We start from the raw sequence: 23,258 nt of genomic DNA on the forward strand, positions 1-23,258 counted from the left end.
TCTGAGCATCTTAACCAATCACAATGATTTAATGAATATTGTGGAATACTGCTGCAGCCATATCCTAGCCTCTAATCCTGTCCAAAACCAGCCAAATGAATCATCTTCTTGTCTTGAAGACACTAATGTTAATGTGACCTACCTCTTTCATTTTCCACATAAAGAGAGGAGACAAAGATCCTAATCTGCTTCCTATGTGGAATCCTGCATGTTGTTAACCCGCTTTAAGAAGAAAGGAAAGTCTTGTCTGTTTCACTTGAGGAAAAATTTTCATGTGTGACATTATTCTGATAAGAATGATACTGTTTTCATTCTAAAGTGTTTAAAATAACAAACTTTTAATTACTTATCTTTTTTCTCTTTTCTTTCTTCTTATTTCACCATCTTCTTGTGGTTTTGTCCTTTGTCACTGACAAAGAAGCAAACATCTTATCCAATAATGGTTCTCTCACTCTTGTGTTCTGTCTTTCTAAGTGTGTGTAACCCAGATTAAGGTTTGCAGGGCCCTATTGGACCAGTTTAGTTTCTAAGCTCAATAGGAAAGGCTGAAAATAAATAATAAGAACTCTCAGTAAATACTAAAGGAACTGGAACCAAAGGGTACTTTTAACAACTGTATTGGAGTTTGATGAGAATGATGAAGTTCAACTATAGTACTAATCAACAGGTTGATACAATGTTCAGACCTTCAGGCCCAGTATTGTATCATTAGAACAGAGAGAGAAAAAAAAAAACACAAAATGAAAAAGTTCTGTAAACTCAAGCACAGATTTGATGTCTATAATTCTCTCTGAAGTAAAAGGTATGAATTCCTGGTATTTGTCCCTTTAAGTTTGTTCGATCACCCTGCAGGCTTAGGACGTATCCTTTGAGTTCAAGTGGAATCCTTCAATCAGTCAATTCACGTTTCAGTCAGTCAAAATGTCAAGTCAAGGTCAAAAGGTTAGTTGTACAATCCGTCCTACCACCAGACAAGCAGGCGAGGTATAGACTCTTCTTCTTTGGAAGAGGGGATGCGGTTTTTTCCACTCCTCTATGTAGTGGCTTAAGGATTGCTTTCAATCTTCCTCGACAGGGAGAATTCCAATTCAAATGGTTCCCAGGTTCACCAAAAACCGAGCCAAGACACTACCAAAAGCTGCTCACGGCGATCCTATCTCCGCTCCTATCATATCCTTCTCACTCCATAAGGTTGTCTGCACGATTATGATGCAGGTGTTCTCTATTATGACTTTCCCTCCAATCAAAACTGTGGATTGCTCAACACAGATAATAAGAATAACTCATAGGTGTAATTTCTTTTACCATCACATCAACCAAACATTAAAACTTTTGTGACAGAACGGAGAAAAGAAAAGAAATATATAATAAAACATAATGCCTTTTTCCCACTGGGTTACGTGTGTGTGACAGTTGCGAGACAGCACACAAATGATTCAGCGATTGTTGTTGGTTACCAGGTCCTATACACAGTATCCTATTGTAGACAATGCATACCACAGGAATGCTAATACTGAAAAACAAGCAGAAAAAGAAAGAGACAAGGAACAGGAGCTGAAGGCGTGAAATGAAGCAAAATGTGTACAGCTTACGGACTGCTGGCTTTACTGTGTAAATATGGAATTCATGAAAACAAAGATAAGATTGCATATGGCATACATGCAGCATATGTATTCCTGTATAGGTCTATGTTGTTTTGTTTTAAAATGCAAAAACAGAATGTTTGCACCATTTTTTATATACATATACCCACTTGATGAAGCTAAATAAAGACCCTTGGACTGGAATAATGTGTTATAACCATGGTTACCCTGATGGCTAGAATACACAATAACTTCAGTAAAATTCAGTGACTAATGTTCAAATAGACAAATCTATAAGATAGAAAAATTCAACTGAATCTTGCAGGCTGCATTAGATTACAATTTTGTGCAAGTATAATTTCCAGTATTCAGGTAGTGAATCATTTTTAACTACATCTGAGAAGCCAGTGGACACAGTGAGTTGCAAACTGTTTAAGACCACTAGTTTGTGCACCTGGGTGTTGTTCCTGTCAATGCTGATTAGAGGAGAAATTAATCAATAAGTGAGACTACTGGAGAATAATTTTTCTCAGAAATAGATTGGGCTAATTTTTACTCCATAAAAAGCCAAATATTATCAGGTTTTAAAAGTGTGAAAAGGGCTCATTTCTGTGCTTAAATTCACTTGGAAGAATATTCAGCCATAGCAGGAGAAAAACATTAACAGAAGAGATGAAAGGAAGAGAAGATACAAATAAAGTTTTAGAACATTTGTGTTCTGATATAATAGAAAGTATGAGGCCACAACATGTGATGCTGCACTTTGAGATGCAAAAGAGGATGATGATGGGCAGTGACCTGGACAAAGAATACAGGGTAAGTTGTACCATTGACTACAGAAAAACGTAAAATTTAACATAATTGCAGATTGTTTTTATTCAGTAAGTTTAAATATGTTTAGCATAACATTCCCACACTTCAACAGAAAAAAAAAGTCCTGCACAGCTATATAGGTAAGGATTAAACAATGAGGAGCCGTGCATTAGACGGTTATAATGCACAACGCGGAGTCTAGAACACAACGGCACACAGCGAAGTGCATTACAGCTGTCAAAATGCACGGATCCAAGTTGTTTAATCTGCTTATACCGTGGTCCAACAGTTAACATTCTTCAACAAACTTGTATTTCTTTTTTACAACATTTGTTAAATATGCTAAAGTAAAGGAACTATTTCATGTTGGCCTCCATGTACTTTTTATGCCAAACAACCGCTGTCAAGCTACAGTGCGTTTCTCTCATATCCCTATTAAAATACAGCTGATCTGAATCAGTTGGTTAACATGTTGCTACGAAGATGCCTCACAACGGGGTGATATTACTGTAATTTCACTCACCAACAGTCAGTTTAACTCACCGGTTGTCATAATAATTGTGTAGGGATATATAATAGTTTACTGCCATTATAATGATGTCACAATTGAATTTCTTGTATGCAAGAGCTGGTTCAATAAAAAAAAAAAGGTTTACTCAGTTGAACTAGTTGATAGACTCACCCTATGACTGACAAATGGAAATTACTTCCAATTTCTTATCGGATGAGTAAATGCTATCAAAATGGTATACCCCCAAAACTTCTGTCTGTTCCAGAATCTACCTTTTAATCTTACAGCATCATTTTTCAGTTTTAGTTGTCTCCATTGTTTTCTACTTTATCTTGTCTTATTTAAAGTGCACCTCCACGTCAGAAGGTGGCCTCGGGCTACCTGTTATGATACATTATTGCTGGACTTGCGATGCCAGATCTTAGATGTTCCGACATTAGTATGCTAGTAATGATGTTGGCCTTTAATATGATATTGTAATTTTTATTCCCATACTAGAGCTCCTTTGTCCACATTACTTTTTTAGTAAATTTGATCTCACAATAATATTGTTAAAAGGTCTCATGCAATTCTTTGAAAATCTTCAACCAAATTAAGATTAAAGCTGGACCTTCCAGATCTATCTGTTCACCCCCCATATCCAGTATTTTATGCAGCTATGTTGGGTCCTGTTTTTATGCAGCGGTGACACAATGGTCTGATCTCAGTTAAAGACCTTTATGCTGATAATGACTTGCTCATTTGCCCAGTTGCAACTTAGGTTCAATCTCCCATCATCACATTTGTTACGATGTCTGCAGGTGGGACAATTGTTTTTAATCTAACCGACAAGCTACTAGCACAACATGATTTCTTTTCTGAGAAAACCCCCCACAGTTAAATCCTTGGTCTCACAGTTTGTCTGCCTTGTTCCAAGCAAACCTCTCGTATGCATGTAAAGAGGCTTCGGCAAAAGTCATCAATGGTGTCATTTTGAATGATTTATGCAAGCTTCCTCAGTTTGAGGTTACTCATTGTTTGCACTATTCTAAAACCAGACTCCATACATGTTTTTCCCTTCTATCTCACCCTTATGTGACAAATGTTAAACAAGTGATGGTTATTTTTTCTTCTGTTCCATGCTTGATAATTATTGTATAGTGATATATAGGTGGAAATAATAATGCCTGATGCTCTAAAAGCAATTCTTGGTAATTTGGATCAAACATTGCTCGTTTCCCAAGCAATTCAGCAAGACATTTGTTTGGCATGGTTGTTGCAAAGAGGCTCATATTGGTGGAATGGAAGACCGCAACTTCTCCCAGTTTTCATTACTGGTTGAATGACATGATGTCCTATTAATACATAGAAGGGATCCAATATAATTTATCTGACACTAATGTCAAATTTATAAAGATCTGGGGACCGTTTATTGACCATTTTAAAATGCAGAAGTCTCAACCTGGAGACTAAAAGGACTGACCTGTAGAGTACGTTCTATCTGGACTTTCTCTAGTCATAGTACTTCATGGACTGTCCATCTAGATCTGTTTGAGTGTGTTTGAATGGGCATTTTTGTCAATGGTAAATAGTGAATAAATAAAATATTATTTTATAAAATAATAAAACAAACAAACAAACAAACAAAAAGCCGTAAATTCAGTGTTTACTTTTCATTTTATGAAACTGAAACCATAAATATCCCAAAATATGTGTTTTTTATTAACTTAACTTGCTTAAAAGAAATACTATCTTCACATTTCAAACCTGCAACACATTTAAAAAAAACACAACAGTTTGTAGAGGACCTCAATTTAGTCAAATGTGTGAGAGAATATTCTTGTAAAAAAGTGGAAGTGATTTGCATATTTCTTCATTTGCAATTAATCTTTATTGCAGAAAAGATGCTTTATGTTAACTTTGTCCAAAGGCAATGTTGACATAGGATCTGAGACAAAATGTTCACCAGGAATGCCTGTCCTATGTTGTCTTTTACATCAAGGCAATACAAAAACAGATACTCCACACAAGACCTCAAACTACCTGAAATGCTTCATCATTTGGTATCCTCATCTTTTACTGTCTCTTCCAACAAGATGAGACAAAAACATCTACTCCACACAAAATAAAGACACAACACAACCTGAAAGGCTTCATCACATCCTCAATGCTAGAAAATATTTAAAGAAATGTGAGAAGGAAGGGTCACATCACAAAGAAGTAAAACTTTGTCCCTTCTTTCCTTGTTTGTGCAATTTTTTGCAGAGTTAAGATTTCAAAGATGAGTGTGAAGTACAGAAACAAAAGAAATTAGTCCCCCAACACTTTCTGGTTTTAGGCAAAGTGGAAACTGAACATCTTTCTAGCATTCCACACCTGGAAAAATGGAAGAGAGCAATTGCAGGGTTGTGAGTAATCGTCATTTCAATTTAAAAAGAAAGTCCCAGTAAAACCTGCATTTTAAACTGTGAATTTAAACTAGTGATGTGTTGCTGTTTTTTTTTTTAAAGTAAAATCTGCAGCCTCCACGATTTTAAGCTCTGCCAGCATCTCTGCAGCACAATTTTAATGAATGAAGATGTTGCTTATAAAACTCATCTTAGCCTTCATAAAGCATGAGTAGGACAGTAATGTGTTGTATATTTCGCTTCTTTTAACATCCTCAGTCATTCATTTAGAGGAGAGACACTGCGCTGAGTTCTAAAGCTGTCTTTCTTCATTTGTTTTTCATTTGGCCAGAGCAAGAGACTACCTCCTGAAAAAACACTGAAAATATGTGGCTTTACCCGTTTTTCCCAAAAACCTTTTTTTATATAGAGGTTCAACCACAAAAAGGGACATTTTGAAAGAAGAAACAGAAAAATCACCTTAAAGATATTTAAAAAAAAAAAAAAAAGAAAAACTTTTTACCCTCCACATGCATTTCCATCCAAACAACGCATCACTATTTTCATCAACTTGTGTGTGTGTGTGTGTCACTGTGTATTTACCTGGTGTATTTCCTGCCAGCCATTCTCGTCCATGCAGCCCACCTGTGCATGATCATGCAGCAGCAGCTCACAGCAGTAGGGGTCTCCTCCAACCATCGAACTGTGGTAGAGAGGAGTCAGCCCCCTGCTGTCTTTGTAGTCAGGTGATGCACCCAAGTCCAACAGTGTCTGAGGAGCAAAGACACAGCTTTAATGTCTTTAGTCACAAATCTAAACTGGAATAATGTTCCACTATGCAATGTGAACATCAGAGAGACCAGAAACCTGAAACAGGTCATTCTACTGTCAGTGAAGATAAAATTAACTACAACATAAAATTAGAATGGCTGTTGGTTTTAAGCAGGGGTCTCCAACTCCGGTCCTTGTAAGCTGCCATCCTGCAAGTTTTAGTGTTTCCCTGGTACAACGCACTTGGATTCAAATAAAAATGTTATCTAACAAATTATTGTCATCTTCTGCAGAGCCATTGATTTGGATCTGGCATGTCACAGAAGGGAAACATAAACAGAACACGCAAATACACTATATTGCCAAAAGTATGAACCAAGCGGCAACCTCTGGTGGTTAAAAGTGAAGTCTATGTGGAAGTGCATAAAACTGCAGTTCCCCCTTCATCCACTAGGGGCTCCAAAACAGAGCAAATCCCCAAAGACTCCCATGTTAAAAAGGGCAACTTCACAGCAGAAACAAACATGCTTACAGTCTGGTATAAAAATCCATTTTAGGTTTAATAGGTCAGGTTTACCTTCATGACAACTGTGGGGGGAGTGGATTTTTCCTAACTCCCCGTTTAAAAGTAATTTAATCTAAAAATTTTGCATATTTAGGGGTGTGTCCTTTTGATTGACAGGAAACCGATCTCCCGCTTCGAGTAAGAAGAACGTGGAACAACCACAGTTAACAACGTGACTTAGCTTTAGCCTGCCTACCTTTGTTAGCTGGTTAGCTCCTGTTAGCTCCGGGATAGCTCGGTTATCTCTTAGCTACAGGTGCTTTGGAGTTTGCTAGATGTCAATCATCCACCCACATGGTCACAGCCCCCCTCTCAGCTCTACTTCTTTGCCTATATTTGTATTTTCTGGGCGAAATGACACGCACGCTCCTGCCAAGATGACAATGGTAGTAACCGCCTACCGTCAACCTATGGGTGACGTCACGGAAGCTCCGTCCATCTTTTTACATACAGTCTATGGTATTAACTCGTCTGCCTATTCGTGCATATGAGGTTAAGTGCCATCTCATTCTTAATCCATGGGATTTAATATGATGTCCTGAATGGATGTCTCCTGAAGAACAACCCATATTATAATCCCCCTACATCAAACCTCACACTTGGTACAATTCAGTCCAACAGTATCGTTGTCCTAGCAACCACCAAGCCCAGACTTGTCCATTAGATTACCAGATGGCAAAGCATGTTTCTAGTGGTGGTGGTGGGTTTGTCACCACTGCATTGCACTTGGTGATGTTTTGCTCGAAGCTCAGCCATGGAAAGCCAACAACCAAGCTGTCTCGGTACTGCTGAAGGCCATATGAAGTTTTAAGGCCTGTAGCGCTTGAAAGTTAGTGACCTCTGCGCACTATGCCCCTCAGCATCTGCTGACCCTGCTCTGTCATTTTACATGCGACCACTTTGTGGCTGAGCTGCTTTTGTTCTCAGTTGCTTCAGCTTTGTTACAATACTTCTGATAGTCGACTGTGGAGTATTTAATCACAAAGAAATTTCACAACTTGGTTTGTTGCACAAGTAGCATTCTATCACGGTACCACAGTGGAATTCACCAAACTCCTGAGAGCGATCCATTCTTTCACAAATGTTTGTAGAGGCAGTCTGCATACCGAGGTGCTTGATTTTATATACCTGTGGCCTTGGAAGTCATTAGAACACCAAAATTAAATTATTTTGATGGGTTAGTGAATACTTTTGGCAAAAACGTGTAACATGACCTAGTAGCACTGTGATGCAATGATAGGGATGTAATTGATAAGATGGTATTGAAATCAATTCCATGATCTGTTCTGCTTATCAATCTGGTTCCTAATCTATCCCCTTATCAATTTCTGACCACATTTTCTATGTGAAACAAATATACAACACAGATTTACTTTTTTCAAAAAAGTGAGACTACTGGAGAGTACTTCTGTCAAAAAAAAAAAAAAAAGCAAATTGATATTCTGAAAAGAATAAACTTTGAGTTTACAATCTCTGTCAACTCCACACAAATAAACAATATTACTCAGACCAATAATGTCTACAAACTAGATGCCAAACATTACACATATGGTCTAAGAAAGGGAAAATAAAACATCACCTAAATTAAAAATTATGCAGATATTCACCTTAAGTCAACCAAAAGTGCAATGAAATAGACACTGACTACTGTTGTGATGCTTATTAATGCAATACTGCCACTTTAACCAGAAACAAATTCACCATGTGCAAATTTTTATTACATTGTTCCTCTTACAATACCATTATGGTAGCGCCTTCCCTGCTTTAAGCCTTTTCTTCAGTACAGGCTTATACTTAATCTTTCTTTTTAAACAACTAAATAAGATGCAATTTTTCTTATTTAAGTAACAGAACATATTTTCACCTCTGTTCTCTGTATTAACACATGACCTGAAACGCACACAAAGCACATGTCACAAAAATTCACTCCCACCCATAATAAAGTATCCATGTAGCTATAATAATTGCTGAATCAACAAGCAGTTTTAAGCCTACAGGCAGAGATGCATCAGGAATATTTTCCCAAACAGAGAAAAAGTCACAGTTTGTCAGTGATGTACTCTGAGGCAGGCAAAGAGAGCAGGATATTATTCTGTTAATTAGATTGAATAAAAGAAAAGGAATACAGTGTGGCTGCCCACCAACCGGAGCCTGGAGTAGGGTAGCCATCAGGCATTGGGGTCCTCCGCATAAGGATTTCTGTCTGTTCTATAATCTGTTGCTTTTATTGGTCTTTCCAGTACAGACATTAGAGCTTCTGTCATTGTCATGCTTCTCAGTTAAACATAGCCATGATCTGGATTGCCTCCTCTAGCAACACACTCACATGTCTGATACTTTTTACTTGTAGTCAGTGAGCTGACCAGCCCTTTTCGGCACTGATACAGGTATTGATAAGCCCACTATATGGTTCTAATTCAAAGTAAAATTGGGAAATGGCTCCTGAGTCCAACCGATTTTTATTTCCCGTCTTTAGCAATGACAGCATAATAAATTCCTGTTTCCACAGCTCTGGCTCAATGGGATAACAATTGTGTGATTCATATACAGCCTTTCACTTTCAAGGTAACTGAGTGGTTTTGCCAGCCCATTCAAAGAGGTCACATTAGCCTCATATATTGAGTAACTGCTCGAGCACCCTCTGTACTCCATTGTCTGAGTACCTGCTATAAGAGACTACCAGCCTGCCTGATTATGTTTCTTTTGCCAGAGCAACAGATCATAGGCAACTGATCCAGCAAAAGATAGAAACCAGATGTGTCAGCTTGTGTATGCCTGTGTACATTCTACTCACTATAAGTGCTGTGTGGTTCTTGCTGCGCACAGCCTTGTGCAGGGCTGTGATGCCATCCTTTGTTCTGAAGTCCAGATGTGCCCCTCCACTCTTCAGCACTTTGATGAGCTCTGCACATCCCTCCAACTGTGCTGCCAGTGTTAGTGGACACTCTATAAAATACAAAGATGAGTAAGCACACTGCATTAAAGATGAAAATGTATCCAGTTTTATTTTGGCAAATTCTCTTTAGATAGTGACCACCAAACACTGCATACTGTCAGCATTTGATGATAATTTTCAGTTATAAATGTGGGTTTACACATTCAGCATCTCTACATTTGGAAAACTGCCTTGGCCACTGCAACTGTCACCCTCCAGCCTGCCTAAGTAGCTGCTTCCTGTTGGTGTTAAATCAACCTATTCTCATGTTCCCCCCGCTTTGCAGCTCATCTGCCAGACTACAGGTCACACAGCAGGGAAATCTCTTTTATGGCTGGACAAACATTTGCATATACATGAGGAGATTAGCAAAGTGAATAATCCAGTTTAGCCGACATGCAGCCGGTTTATTTCAGAAAATCCATAAATGGTCATTTGTGGTGAAGACAGTCATGAAGAGGCAAAGAAATTGACGTTGGGAAAAGAAAATCTACTTTAGGGGTGGGATATAAATATATATATATATATATATATATATATATATATATATATATATATATATATATATATATATATATATATATATATATATATATATACATATTTCCAATTAAGGATGTGCTTACCTCCTGAGTCTGGATCATGGAAATTAGGGTCCAGGCCTTTTTCCAGGAACCTTGAGGCCTTTTCAATGTTCCTCTGCTGCACATATTCCATGAACTTCTTCAAGTTTGCCTAATGGAGGGAGACAAGAGAATGGGGGAAAGGGAAAGGAGGGAAAGACACATCTGTGATTGGGTGATGTCAGACTCGTGTGGCTGGGGATGTTTAATAATGCAGTCCAGAGATGAAAGCTACAGTCGTTGCTCTCTGCTTCTGTGTTTGAAGGTTTTATTTCTGTTCTGTCATGCCAAGCAAATGGACCAGAAGATATATCAGCTATTATAGGACTGACCAAAAAAAGGCAGGGTCGGAGCTTTAGATTTTTTCTTTGGAGATTAGAGCCAGAAACAGGAGATCCTGAGGCTAATGTCACATTTTGAGTTCGAATATAATGGTTGTAATATTGTACATTGCCTAAGAGCAACACTTATACCTCAGTGGATTAAGGTTTCATAACACAAGCACAGGCACATTTACAGACTGGCATGCAAATCCTACCCACCTGAAAACACAAGTAAATATTCTCTATTTCCTTTATTAGCTTTCCTTTGTGATAATTGAAAATATCTATCATCTCTGCTAATGCTGATAAAAGCATATCTGTGATTATTGTACCTATAAATTCAGTTCATAATAGATTCAAATAATTGAAGAAAAGAAAAACAAACACAGGGAAACACAGACTCAACAGACACACAACAATGGTGTGAATGTTTCAAGCAAATATAATCTTATTTACAGTAAGTCAGAACACAATGAAAGAAGATGTCTCCACTATCATAAATACCAGTGATGCAGCATTTAAATGAGAACTTATCTGAACAATATGGCTTAATGTGCATCTCTCAGATATAATAACACATTTGCATTATTTTAAATAAACTTTACCGAGAACTTTCATTACCATCATCCATGCTTTCAAGGTTTCTCTGCCTGAGGCATTCACATGTGCAAAAGTATCCAGACACACAAACAGAAATTACTGTTGGCACAGCTAAATAAAGGCATGAGATTAATCAGAATAAACGGTCTTACAAACGTGTACATGCACATGCAAAGACGACAACAGAATGCAGCAACTCTCCGACACTCACCATGTGTGACATCATAAACTGTCTAGTCCCCGTTCTGAAAGTCACACTCTCCACCACCTTCCAAATTTTACATCATAGCCTGCTTTCTCTTCACACCGAGTCATCTGCCATTCGCTTGCCTGTACAAGCCCGCTTCTTCTAAACACACACACACAACGCTGACATGCTGGAAGGATGTGCCGACCGCTGCGCTCACCATCAGTGAGTCAAACTGAGTGAGAGAAATTCACTTTGGCTTTTTCTTTTTTTTTTCAGATGTGGTTTGAGGCAGTTGTTATGGTGATGGGATACAAAGACAGCTCCAGCAGCCAATGTCCATGAGTGGGAAGCAGTGAAGTTGTGTTTATGAGTGTTTGTGTATGAGTGTGTAAATGAGAGCATTTGTGCGTTCTGCATAATACCTGAGACAATACCTTAAAGTGGCACTGGGATCATTTCCTAGTGACCAGCAAAATCTGATCTGTGACTCATTGCCTGTTAAACAAAAGGCTGATAAAGAGCTTTTGTCCTAAATTATCTTGTGCAGTGAAGGTTTTCACATTTTGACTATCATGAAACTTATCAGAAAAAGATAAGCTGTTAAATTCAGATATCAAAGTCAGAGCGCTGTTCAGACCAGAACTGGATAAATGATATAATATATATTAATAACCAAAAACAGTGGTCAAGAGTGAGACTGTCATAAATATCTCCAATAAATATCCATTTTTATTGTAGTTATCTCAGTAGCAATGTAAGTTGTCCATAAAACACTGCATCATCATTTTTAGTTGTCAAGATAAGTTGCAAAACATATACTGACATTGTTGTTTAATAGTCTTATCTGTTTTAAGTTGTGCTTTGGTGTAATAACAATAATTTCTATATATGTATATATGTATGTCTATATGTAGGTATGTGTAAATATTTGACAGTGTATGCATCTATATATATTAATGGTTTGTAGGCATGTCAGGATGATGGAACAGGAAAAGGAAGAAAAAAATTGTTATTGTTACTGAATTATACCTGAAGGGAATGGTCTGTGTAAACAGCCTGACATGAAAATAAAAATAATCCACTCATTCATTCATTCAATAATAATAATAATTATTATAGGACAAGTTATACTTAAATAAGTGCCACATTTACCAAAAAAGAAGAAGAAAAATAAACTATTGTACGCGTATTTAACAAGCTTTTACAGCAATGTGTCACTAAATTAATTATAGAATATGCTGAGAAGTGACCAGATTCTAACACATGTTTTGGCATCAATGGTTAAATTTTACTAGTGTGTAAAGGCAAGCTCTGATATACATATAAAGTCTTGCTTGGTGCAGGGATATCTACATGCATGAAAATAATTATGTTCTATGTGTAATTACTGTCTAAGAGTGTTCTGACACAGGGTCACAGTTTTGCATTTTGAGACACAAACTGCACTGAAGTCTTTTGCTGCTTTTGGGACTTACAGGACCCGAGTCTGCCCTCTTACTGGCCTGAATCCACAGTTTTACTCTGCTCTTGGCAAAGGGCTGTGATCCTTTCAGAATATTAAATAATCTCATCCATAATACTGTAGTTGCTGCTGTTAACTGTCCTGTCACCCTGGCTTAGGAGCTCTGCTAGACACACAGGAATAGCCACTGCTTTTAGCTCCCTATTGCACACACACAACTCTGAGGTTAAACATTAACACTGCAATTATCTGCTACACTTGAAATAAATAAACAGAGACAAGAACATTTTGACTAAATATAGTTCTGAACTGCATATTAGAAATTCCAGTTCTAGTCTTAGTTCTTAGCTGCTTTTACATGAACTTTGTGACTGCTTGTCTGCTTTTCACTGGAATACAGAGCCACTGTTCAACCATGTTATGAGGCATTACAGGGCAAACAATTATTTGTTTGCACGTTCTTCATTTCATTTCACACAAGCTTGTACATGCATACAGAAATGTGTCTTCCAAGCATTTGCAAATGGGATACATCACTGCTTCACAGATGATTTCTGGTCTGTTTGCATTTACAAGGTTACCTTTAATCACAACCACAAGTTAATTACCACATGCTGGATGTGTATCATTTCCACTGGGAGTAAAAACAACCCATTTTATGGAATATTATGATAAAAAATTCAACATTTGTCTGTTTTTTTTTTTTCTTAAACTCAACTAAATGACAACTGTATAAACTGCACAACTATAGCAGCCAACTCCGCTGTTATTGGAGTGACCATGTCAATAAATGTACATTTAAATTGTATAAACAGTTCAACACCATATACTCGTCAGGACCATGTTAAGGGCAAGTTCTACAATGACACTGCTTTGAACCCTGAATAAAACCAGGGTCAAGAAGGACACTGTTGTCAATACAAACTTGAAACCCAACAATGTCGATGTAACTGTAGTAATAAACAGAAGGTAGACAAACACTATAACAGACACAAAAGGACAAAGAAAAATACACAAACGCGAAAAGTGTGTAGCCTACTCATCTAAGGCCTAGATATAAATAAACATAAGAAGAATAAAATGCCATAAGATATAAACGGCAGTATAAAAAAGCCAATGACAACAGGCCAAAGTGAAAGAAAGAAGAACAAAGGGGTCAAAAACCATCACAACAATTGGCAAATTGGTTTGGTTTTTCGTTCTCCTTTTGTTCAGAAAATATACAATAAGCAAAAAAATATAAAACAGACTAACACCAACTAATGAAACTGTGAAATTATCTTAAATCATTAATAGTTGTATTAAAACAGGGCAGGCCACTAGAGTGTCTCAGTGCATTCTACCCTGCGTGACTTACGGTGCTCTATATGTCTGTGTTCACTTAACAGACTTTCATAAATCGATATGACATATAAAGAATGTATACGACGCAAAACAGGGTGTCCTGCATAACTGCATGACATCCTGCCTGCAACTGAAAAAACTGCTGGGAGGTTATAACCCACTGACATAGAAATGCCAATCAATACTTTCAATGAGTTCATTGATGGACTTGACATCTACATGCATCGATGACTCCATAGTTGCAGGAATGCCCAGATAAAAAACACAATTATTGCTCAGTGAAATTCACTGAATAATGAAATGCATGTCTCTAATGCTGCTGAGAGAAAATCCATTTTAATTACAAGCCTTAAATTTGTCATCTTGCGAGTTTTATTCAGGTTGCAAGCAGCATCAGTGCTAATTAACAAACAATTTAATAGTCAAATTATATATTTATTTGACACAACAGCAGGATGCAAGATTTCCATCCCAACTCCATAAGATTACAAATCATTGAATTAAATTCATTTTCAGTCTCCTCTATTAGTCTGTTCTTCATATGCTTTCAAGTGACACAATCTGCTTACAATTTCTCATCCATGGTCACCTAAATTCCTGGGAAAATCATGTGAGTTTGTAGGTAAATTAGAAAAAAAAAAAAAAACTTTCCCAAACTCACTAGTTCACATTTGCATTATGCATATTTTCCTACTCACATCACAAGGATCTATATCACTAAAATGGCAGAGAACAAACAAACAGCATCATCATGTAACCAGTTGTTTATTAGATACTTAAATCCTATTATAATACTCTCACTTTAAAAACTTCATATGGCCTTCAGCAGTACCGAGACAGCTTGGTTGTTGGCTTTCCATGGCTGAGCTTCGAGCAAAACATCACCAAGTGCAATGCAGTGGTGACAAACCCACCACCACCACTAGAAACATGCTTTGCCATCTGGTAATCTAATGGACAAGTCTGGGCTTGGTGGTTGCTAGGACAACGATACTGTTGGACTGAATTGTACCAAGTGTGAGGTTTGATGTAGGGGGATTATAATATGGGTTGTTCTTCAGGAGACATCCATTCAGGACATCATATTAAATCCCATGGATTAAGAATGAGATGGCACTTAACTCTCACTAATACTTTGTTGTCCTAATTTAGTCTTTATGACAAAGAAATGTTGAAAATATCTAAAAATACAATAACTGTTACACATAGCTTAACAAATCTACTGACAACCTGTTTGCCATCAATGCAACACAACTTTGTCGTTCCAGACCAGCTTCTACTGGAAGCTAAATCTTCCACCATGAAGGTAATTACAGAGAAACTTGAACTGGGGAAATGATGTGTTTAAAAAGTAGCGGACTCAGTACAAATGATTTACACACTCCAAGAAAACTTTATCAAAAGACGTTCAGAGGAGTAAAACAGGCACATGCAATACAAACTGGTATTTTTTTGTGGGAATGTTAATGGTTGTCTCACTGGAAACCGAAGTATCCATAAATAAAAACCATTATAAATGCAACGAGTGAAACTGCAGAGACTCATTTAAATGCAAGTCGAGACAGAGGGGTCCAGCCTAGGGTCCATTGCAGACTTACACAAAGACCACCAGAGCCTGACAAGGTGCAGCTTTTTTTCTTCTTTTTTTCTCCAACATTTGTTGTTTTTTTTTAGCAGACTTTTGGGATGTCTGCATCGGGACACTGGGAGTTCTGATTATAAGCTGTGCTGCCAGCAATGTTCTTTATTGTCATTTCTTTTCTTCTCATTTTAAAAAAGAAGAAAAAAGATCTGAATCAAAACTTATGAAAAAGACCTGTTACATTTTGTTCCTTTAAGTTTATTGCACATACTTACAGGGGAGCACAAACTTATTGTTGTACTACAAAAGGACACATGCTGTAAATGCGATCATAAGTTTATGTCCAATGAACACTTTGCATCTTATTTTAGCCCCTATTTTCTTTTATTCATTCATTCATTTTCTGAACCGGTTAATCCAATTCAGGGTTGCGGGGAAGCTGGAGCTTATCCCAGCTGGCTTTGGGCAACAGGCAGGTTACACCCTGGACAGCTCACCAGTCCATCGCAGGGCCACACAGAGAGATGAACAGCCACTCACGCTCACACTCATTCCTAGGGGCAATTTAGAGTAACCAATTAACCTAACATGCATGTCTTTGGATGGTGGGAGGAAGCCGGAGTACCCGGAGAGAACCCACGCATACACGGGAAGAACATGCAGACTCCACACAGAAAGGTCACTGACCAAACCCCTCCCCAGCCAAGGATTGAACCAGTGACCCTCTTGCTGTGAGGCCACAGTGCTAACAACTGTGCCACCGTGTAGCCCCTATTTGCTTTTACAAGAAGAAAAACTTTAGCAACCATAATGTGTTGTCTAAAATGGAATTGAGTGATGATATAAAAACTCTGTATTACTATTATTATCACTACTATTATTACCGCATAGGTCAACTTAACCAATTAACCCATAAGAGCCCAGAGTGACCTATATGATACAAACAGTTTCTGAGACACTTATACCATACATTCATACAATGTTGCTCAAAATCCTGTGGAAAAAAAATCTGATGTTTGTCTTTTACAGCTTAATGGACACCAGAAAGCAAGATTACATTAGAAAAATTGGACACATCAGATGGTTATAAATGGTAAATATCCCGAAATATGTAGGTACTCTGATCAGTTTTCCATAGGTTGGGTCTAAGTTAAGTATTGTTAAGTTTTATTGGCTTACAGATTAAATAAACACAATTCAGATTATCATTATTAGTATTAGTATTAGTATTAGTATTAGTACTAGTATTTGTATTTGTATTTGTATTTGTATTTGTATTTGTATTTGTATTTGTATGTAATGTTATTGGTATGATTATTGTTACTATAGAGGTCCATTACAAGCATGTATCGACCTTTAACGCTTGATGTATATTTTTTTTTACTGTCATCATCATCATTATTATGATTATAATCATTATTATTATTATTATTATTATTGTTGTTGTTGTTATTATTATTATAACAAATTGATGCAATGTCTAATAGTTATTAGTAAAGATGGTATTTATGATGACTGATTATTGTAATCATTTAGGGGAATAGAAAAGGGGTGATATTTGATAAACTTAGGCTTCTTTCCTCTTTCTTTCTTTCCCTTATGATAAAATAAAAACAGTCAGTCAATCCTTCACTTGTCTCCTTCATTCTGAAACTGTTGTCACAACCTACAATTTATTCTCATCTCACGTTCACCTTGAATCCAACCCTCCTAACCAGGCGATAAGTGCTTCAGTCTGGGGTGAAAACAAAATAAGTGAAGAACCTCACAGAAACACTAGAGAAAGCACACAAAGAAAAAGTTCACAGGAAAAAAAAAAGGATGGTTCAGATGAAAACTTAACAGCCAAGAAGTGTTTTCTCCGTTCTCACAGTTTCCAAGCTTTACCATTATGTGTTGTTTGACAGACAAGAAACAGCAAAATTGCTTGTCTTGATCCTGAACTTCGAGGGAACGTTTGGAAGGATGACTTGGCACTTTCTTTCAGTGAGAATACACTGAACATGTTGTACCAACTCTAGAAAAAAAAATGGGACGAGAAAATGGAAAAAGACAAAGAAAAAGGGGACAGAGAGAGAAAAGCAAATGATAGCATCTTATCTGGGTGAGGAGGAGAAAGAAACAGCAGTGATAATCGGTTCTTAAAATCTATGGTAATTCACTAACCCATAAAAAACAAGGAAATCACCTGCAGGTTGGTTGTTGAAACAATGAGCCCTTGCCTGCTGTCTTATCATTAAAAAGGACGTTTTAACAAAAAACATGACTTCACCCCAACATATGGCAGTAAATGTCAATAATAATTTCTCCATTGGAGGAGGGGTTATGTGTGTCAAACCAAGATGTGTCAGTTAAATAAACAGGGCTAATATTTAAATGTACACACAGACACAAAACAATCAAACTATAATACAGACCCTAGAAATACACAGAAATAAAACACAGTTTCGTTTAAAGGAAAGAAAACATGAGATGAGATGTTGACTATTTTTCTGTTTTACATAACTGAACCTGCAGCTTGCATTATGGTTCAGTGTGACTTTGTGTGGTTATATTCAGACTAATGGAAATATCCCATATGAAACCTCCCACAGCACTTGTTGCGAAAACAGCTTCACTTTACTTAAACAACTGAATGTAAGAGCTGCAAACTGCATGGATTGTCAGATTTAATACCACTACACATATCTCTGTCATGTAGATCTACAAGTCTATGTGTCCAACTATCAGGAACAAGAAGCAAATACGAGAAGCTGTTTTTATTTAGATGATTATTTTCTCAAGGATAGTCTCATCTCCTGAGGAACTAGTTCCAACAGATGCTTGGAGAAATATCAGACATCTCAGTTCAAAAGAGCTCAGTCCTAAGAACAGCTAAAGTAGAGACCCCTTAATGCCATCTCAAGATTGGATGAATCCAGAATTGTCTTATTTCTTTTCCTACTGTAAAAACTACAAAATCACAGCTTGAAGAATTCATTTTGCTCTAAATTGTAACGTACATGCAACAGATAGATTGTTGCAGGTATTCTTTACTCTGTCTACTGTTAACAAAATCCCCACAAATGATTCAGGCTTTGTATGAAGAGCTGAAAGCAAGTTATCTACATTCACCTCTGTCTGCATAGACTTCCCAGCTTCAGCCAGAGTCAGCCCAGCTGTCTGCCTTAAGCTATTAATCACTCAGTAATTTCTCCAAGTAAAACATCCTAACAACCACAGTACTCATGAGGGTGTGTCATCACTGCTGCATTTAAAACCAATTACTTACAGTACAAACAAACACACAGGTTTAATAATATCAAATTTGGATAAAAATTCAACAGATTACATTTTTCCTGTCCTGCATTTGATGTGATTGTCCATTTTAACCAGGCCTGGAAGTGGTCTAATTTATTTCTATTTAATGTTATCTCTTTTTCCTTGATTTAATGTTTATTTTAATTTATGCTTCTCTTTTTGTAATGTTTTATTGTATCTGTAAAGCAATTAGAATCACCCTGTTGTTGAATTTTGCTATATAAATAAACTTTCCTAGCCTCATTCTATCCTCTCATTCAATGTATGTCATCCTACAGCATACGGAAGTCCAGACCTGCATTCACCATTTACCTGTGATAGGAATGCATTTTGGAAAACCACAAACTCAACAAAAATATATCATAAAATGCAATTGTTGAAATATCGCAGGGCATAACAGTAAAGTGTCACATAATGAAGGCACATCACTGCCCTATATTTACTCTCATTACTGCTACATAGCCCCCAACAACCCGCAGATGGCCTACAGTAGGCTTTATCATGGATGAGCAGTAATTACAATGCTCACCAACAAGATGCCTATTTCAGAGGATCACATACTGCCTGAATGTGAGCTGGCCCATAAAATACACACATGCTCACAGTGTTCAGGCAACAAAACCAGAGTGAGTGCAGTGGGTCATGAGGATGCTCTGAGGACTGTCAGAATGATGGGAGCTAAGCATAAAAAGTTGGGAGGCTGCAGTTTCAGACAGATGTGAAACACTAATTTATTCTCCTAATGCCAACAACATGGCTGACCGTGCATCAGGAGTACAAACATATGCTTAGAGTAAAAGGAATTCCAACAGCACTATAACGGTCTTGTGTCTTCATGTTGCACAGCATTTTAAATTAAGAAAGAAACGTGAGTTGCGATAACAATAGAATCCCTTATGGCCAGCAAATAAAGCCATAGGCTTATGGTTCTTTTCCATTAGTATCAGCTTGTCTCAACTTAACTCGCCTCGACTCGGTTTGTAGGGTTTTCCACGAGGCTTTTGTGCCTGTTTACCAGTAATTTTTTTTTGGAACTTCTCAGCCCAGGTTCTAAGCGAGCTGAGTCGGGTTGTGTGCGACATCGTCAGACTACATGCCGCTATTGGTCAGGGGCACGGCCAATCAGAAGTCAGGGAGTGATGGAATAGTGACTCCAACTCGCAAGTTGTTTACATTACGTGTCAAGCAATGGCGCTACAAAAGTCTGTTCTGTGGTCCAACGTTGAGGTGGAGACATTTCTTTGCTTGGTTGCTGAGGAAAGGATACAGAGGGAACTAGATGGAGCAACACGAAATGAAAAAATCCATCAAGAGCTTTCCAACTCAGTGGCTACGGCTAACAACGGAGTTTCCAGCAGTGTCGAGAGAAGCTGAAAAAGCTCAAAAGTGACAAACAGATGAGACTGGAAGTGTTTCCAACAAATAGATACAATTTATGCCGCACACCAAGTTGCAGATTGCGTCTAGGTCCTGTGTTGTTATAGAGCTTGTCGTGCACAACACTGACGTCACAGTGATTTCACACTAACCCCGCCCATTTTAGACCTGGTACTAAATTGTAATGGAAAAGAAACAGGACCAAGCTGAGATGAGTTGAGGTGAGTTAAGTTGAGACAAGCTGATACCAATTGAAAAGAGGCATTAGACTGGACTGAACTCTTCCTTCCCTTTTTCTCTCTGATTTTTATTTTCCATGTTAAAGTTTATGACAGTATTGATGTCATTAAGCTGGATTTCCCTTTCTTCTCTTTCAGTAGGTGTCCCTGGCTGGAAGCTGTGTTGCCTGTTGATCCCTTTTACAGTGGCTGGCAGGTGCAAAATATTTCATCGAGTGAAACACTTTTATATTTTTGCAATGCACAATTAGATCCTCTGCAACACATTACCATGATGCACATTTACTGCCTCTGCAAGGATTCCATTACCATAATGCACGTTTATATCTTCTGCAACACTTACATATTTACTGTGATGAACATGTACATCTTCTGCAACACATTACTAAGATGTACATGGACATCCTCTGCAACACTTACATTACCATGATGAGCATTTACATCACAGAAACCATGTTGACATGAACAAAACAAAAATACATTGTTAAAACTCCTTAACCAAGGGCAAATCTGTGATGCAAACTTCAGAAGTTTTTGGTAAACTTGTTTAAATGTTTCGCAGGATGCAAAGAAAATTGTAAAAGCGTATCGTGTCAATGTAAAGTTGTTGTAAAGTTGATGAAAGTGTTTTGCTAGTGTAACATCTTTTGCAGTTGCTCATGAAAGTTTGCATCAATGCCTGTGAAAGTGTTTTATGTTTTGGACACTTGTTTTTTCTGAACCATAAAGTTGTTTTTCTCTTGGTAATCATCTGTGGTCATTGTATTTCTGTTGTCTTCATGTCAACATGGTTTCTGTTAAAGTAAATCACAAAAATGTAAAAGTGTTTCATTTAAAGTACTATTGTTTTGAACTTTCCAGTGACCTTTCTTGGTCCATCCAACCTCTTAACTTGTCCAAGGCAGATGACCAGCCTTCCTGAGCCAGGTTCTGTGAAAACATTCAAACTTTTCCTTCTTGTTAAAAGGGAGTTTTTCCTCTCCACTGTCACTTGCCACCCTGTGCATGCTCAAGATGGAGGATTGAATCTAAAGCCAGATTCCATGCAGTTTGTTGGTTTCCTTAGTGAAGTTATTAGTTTTGTTATATGAACTGGCTGGTATTGGATCACAATCTATTGACTTGAAATGATTTTATCAGACAAGCACTCTGAGATGACTTTGTTGTGATTTGGCACAATACAAATAAAACTGAACTGAATTGGATTGAACAAACTGGATTGAAAAGTTAGCCATCCATCCATCTTCTGCCGCTTATCCGGGGTCGGGTCGCGGGGGCAGCAGCCTAAGCAGGGAAGCCCAGACTTCCCTCTCCCCAGCCACATTTGCCAACTCTGCAGGGAGGATCCCGAGGCGTTCCCAGGCCAGCCGAGAGATATAATCCCTCCAGCGTGTCCTGGGTCTTCCCCGGGGTCTCCTCCCCGAGGGACGTGCCTGGAACACCTCACCAGGGAGGCGTCCAGGAGGCATCCTGACCAGATGCCCGAGCCACCTCAACTGGTTCCTCTCGATGCGAAGGAGCAGCGGCTCTACTCTGAGCCCCTCCCGGATGACTGAGCTCCTCACCCTATCTCTAAGGGAGAGCCCGGCCACCCTGCGGAGGAAACTCATTTCAGCCGCCTGTATACGAGATCTCGTTCTTTCGGTCACGACCCACAGCTCATGACCATAGGTGAGGGTAGGAACGTAGATCGACTGATAAATCGAGAGCTTCGCCTTCTGGCTCAGCTCCTTCTTCACCACGACAGACAGGCGCAGAGCCCGCATTACTGCAGACGCCGCACCGATCCGTCTGTCGATCTCACGCTCCATCCTTCCCTCACTCGTGAACAAGACCCCGAGATATTTAAACTCCTCCACTTGAGGCAGGACCTGACTCCCGACCCGGAGAGGGCAATCCACCCTATTCCGGCTGAGGACCATGGTCTCAGATTTTGAGGTGCTGATTCTCATCCCAGCCGCTTCACACTCGGCCGCGAATCGCTCAAGCGAGAGCTGGAGATCACGACCAGATGAAGCCAACAGGACCACGTCATCTGCAAAAAGCAGGGACCCAATCCTGAGGCCACCAAGTCGGATCCCCTCAACCCCTCGGCTGCGCCTAGAAATTCTGTCCATATAAGTTATGAACAGAATCGGTGATAAAGGGCAGCCTTGGCGGAGTCCAACCCTCACCGGAAACGAATCCGAATCCGACTTACTACTTACTACCTCCGACTTACTACCTCCGTACCTTTGCGACCTCCTGACTCCTCACCAGCCCAGCAGAGCCCTGCGCTCCTCTGATAAGCACCTCCTGGTGGTCCCTCGGTCTAGGTGTAAACAGTGGGGCGATCGGGCCTTCGCAGTGGCAGGGCCCAAACTCTGGAACTCTCTGCCTCTGGAGTTACGCTCCATCATGGACCTGCCTCTGTTTAAGGCCAGGCTAAAGACTCATCTGTTTAGATCAGCCTTTGGCTGTTGAGATTTTTACATGTGAATGAACTGCTATTTTATATTTTTACTTGTTTTTATCTTTGTTCAGCACTTTGGTCAACTAAGGTTGTTGTAAAGCGCTTTATAAATAAAATTTGATTGATTGATTGATTGATTGATTGACTACCGGCAATGCGGACCAAGCTCTGACACCTGTCGTACAGGGACCGGACAGCTCGTACAAGGGGGTCCGGTACCCC

General features: G+C 38.6%; 1 protein-coding gene across 1 annotated transcript in view; it reads right to left on the minus strand.

Moving 5' to 3' along the window:
* shank3a (SH3 and multiple ankyrin repeat domains 3a) overlaps positions 1-23,258 on the minus strand; it is a gene marked incomplete at both ends in the record, with an annotated part of 166,955 nt that overhangs the window by 84,307 nt on the left and 59,390 nt on the right. Inside the window, 3 exons of the mRNA XM_079260672.1 lie at positions 5,877-6,044; positions 9,404-9,555; positions 10,171-10,279. Coding sequence (XP_079116798.1) covers positions 5,877-6,044; positions 9,404-9,555; positions 10,171-10,279 — 429 coding nt within the window. The remainder of the gene's footprint in view (positions 1-5,876; positions 6,045-9,403; positions 9,556-10,170; positions 10,280-23,258) is intronic.

Source organism: Telmatherina bonti (assembly GCF_933228915.1).
Source record: "Telmatherina bonti genome assembly, chromosome: 2".
NCBI lineage: Eukaryota > Metazoa > Chordata > Actinopteri > Atheriniformes > Telmatherinidae > Telmatherina > Telmatherina bonti.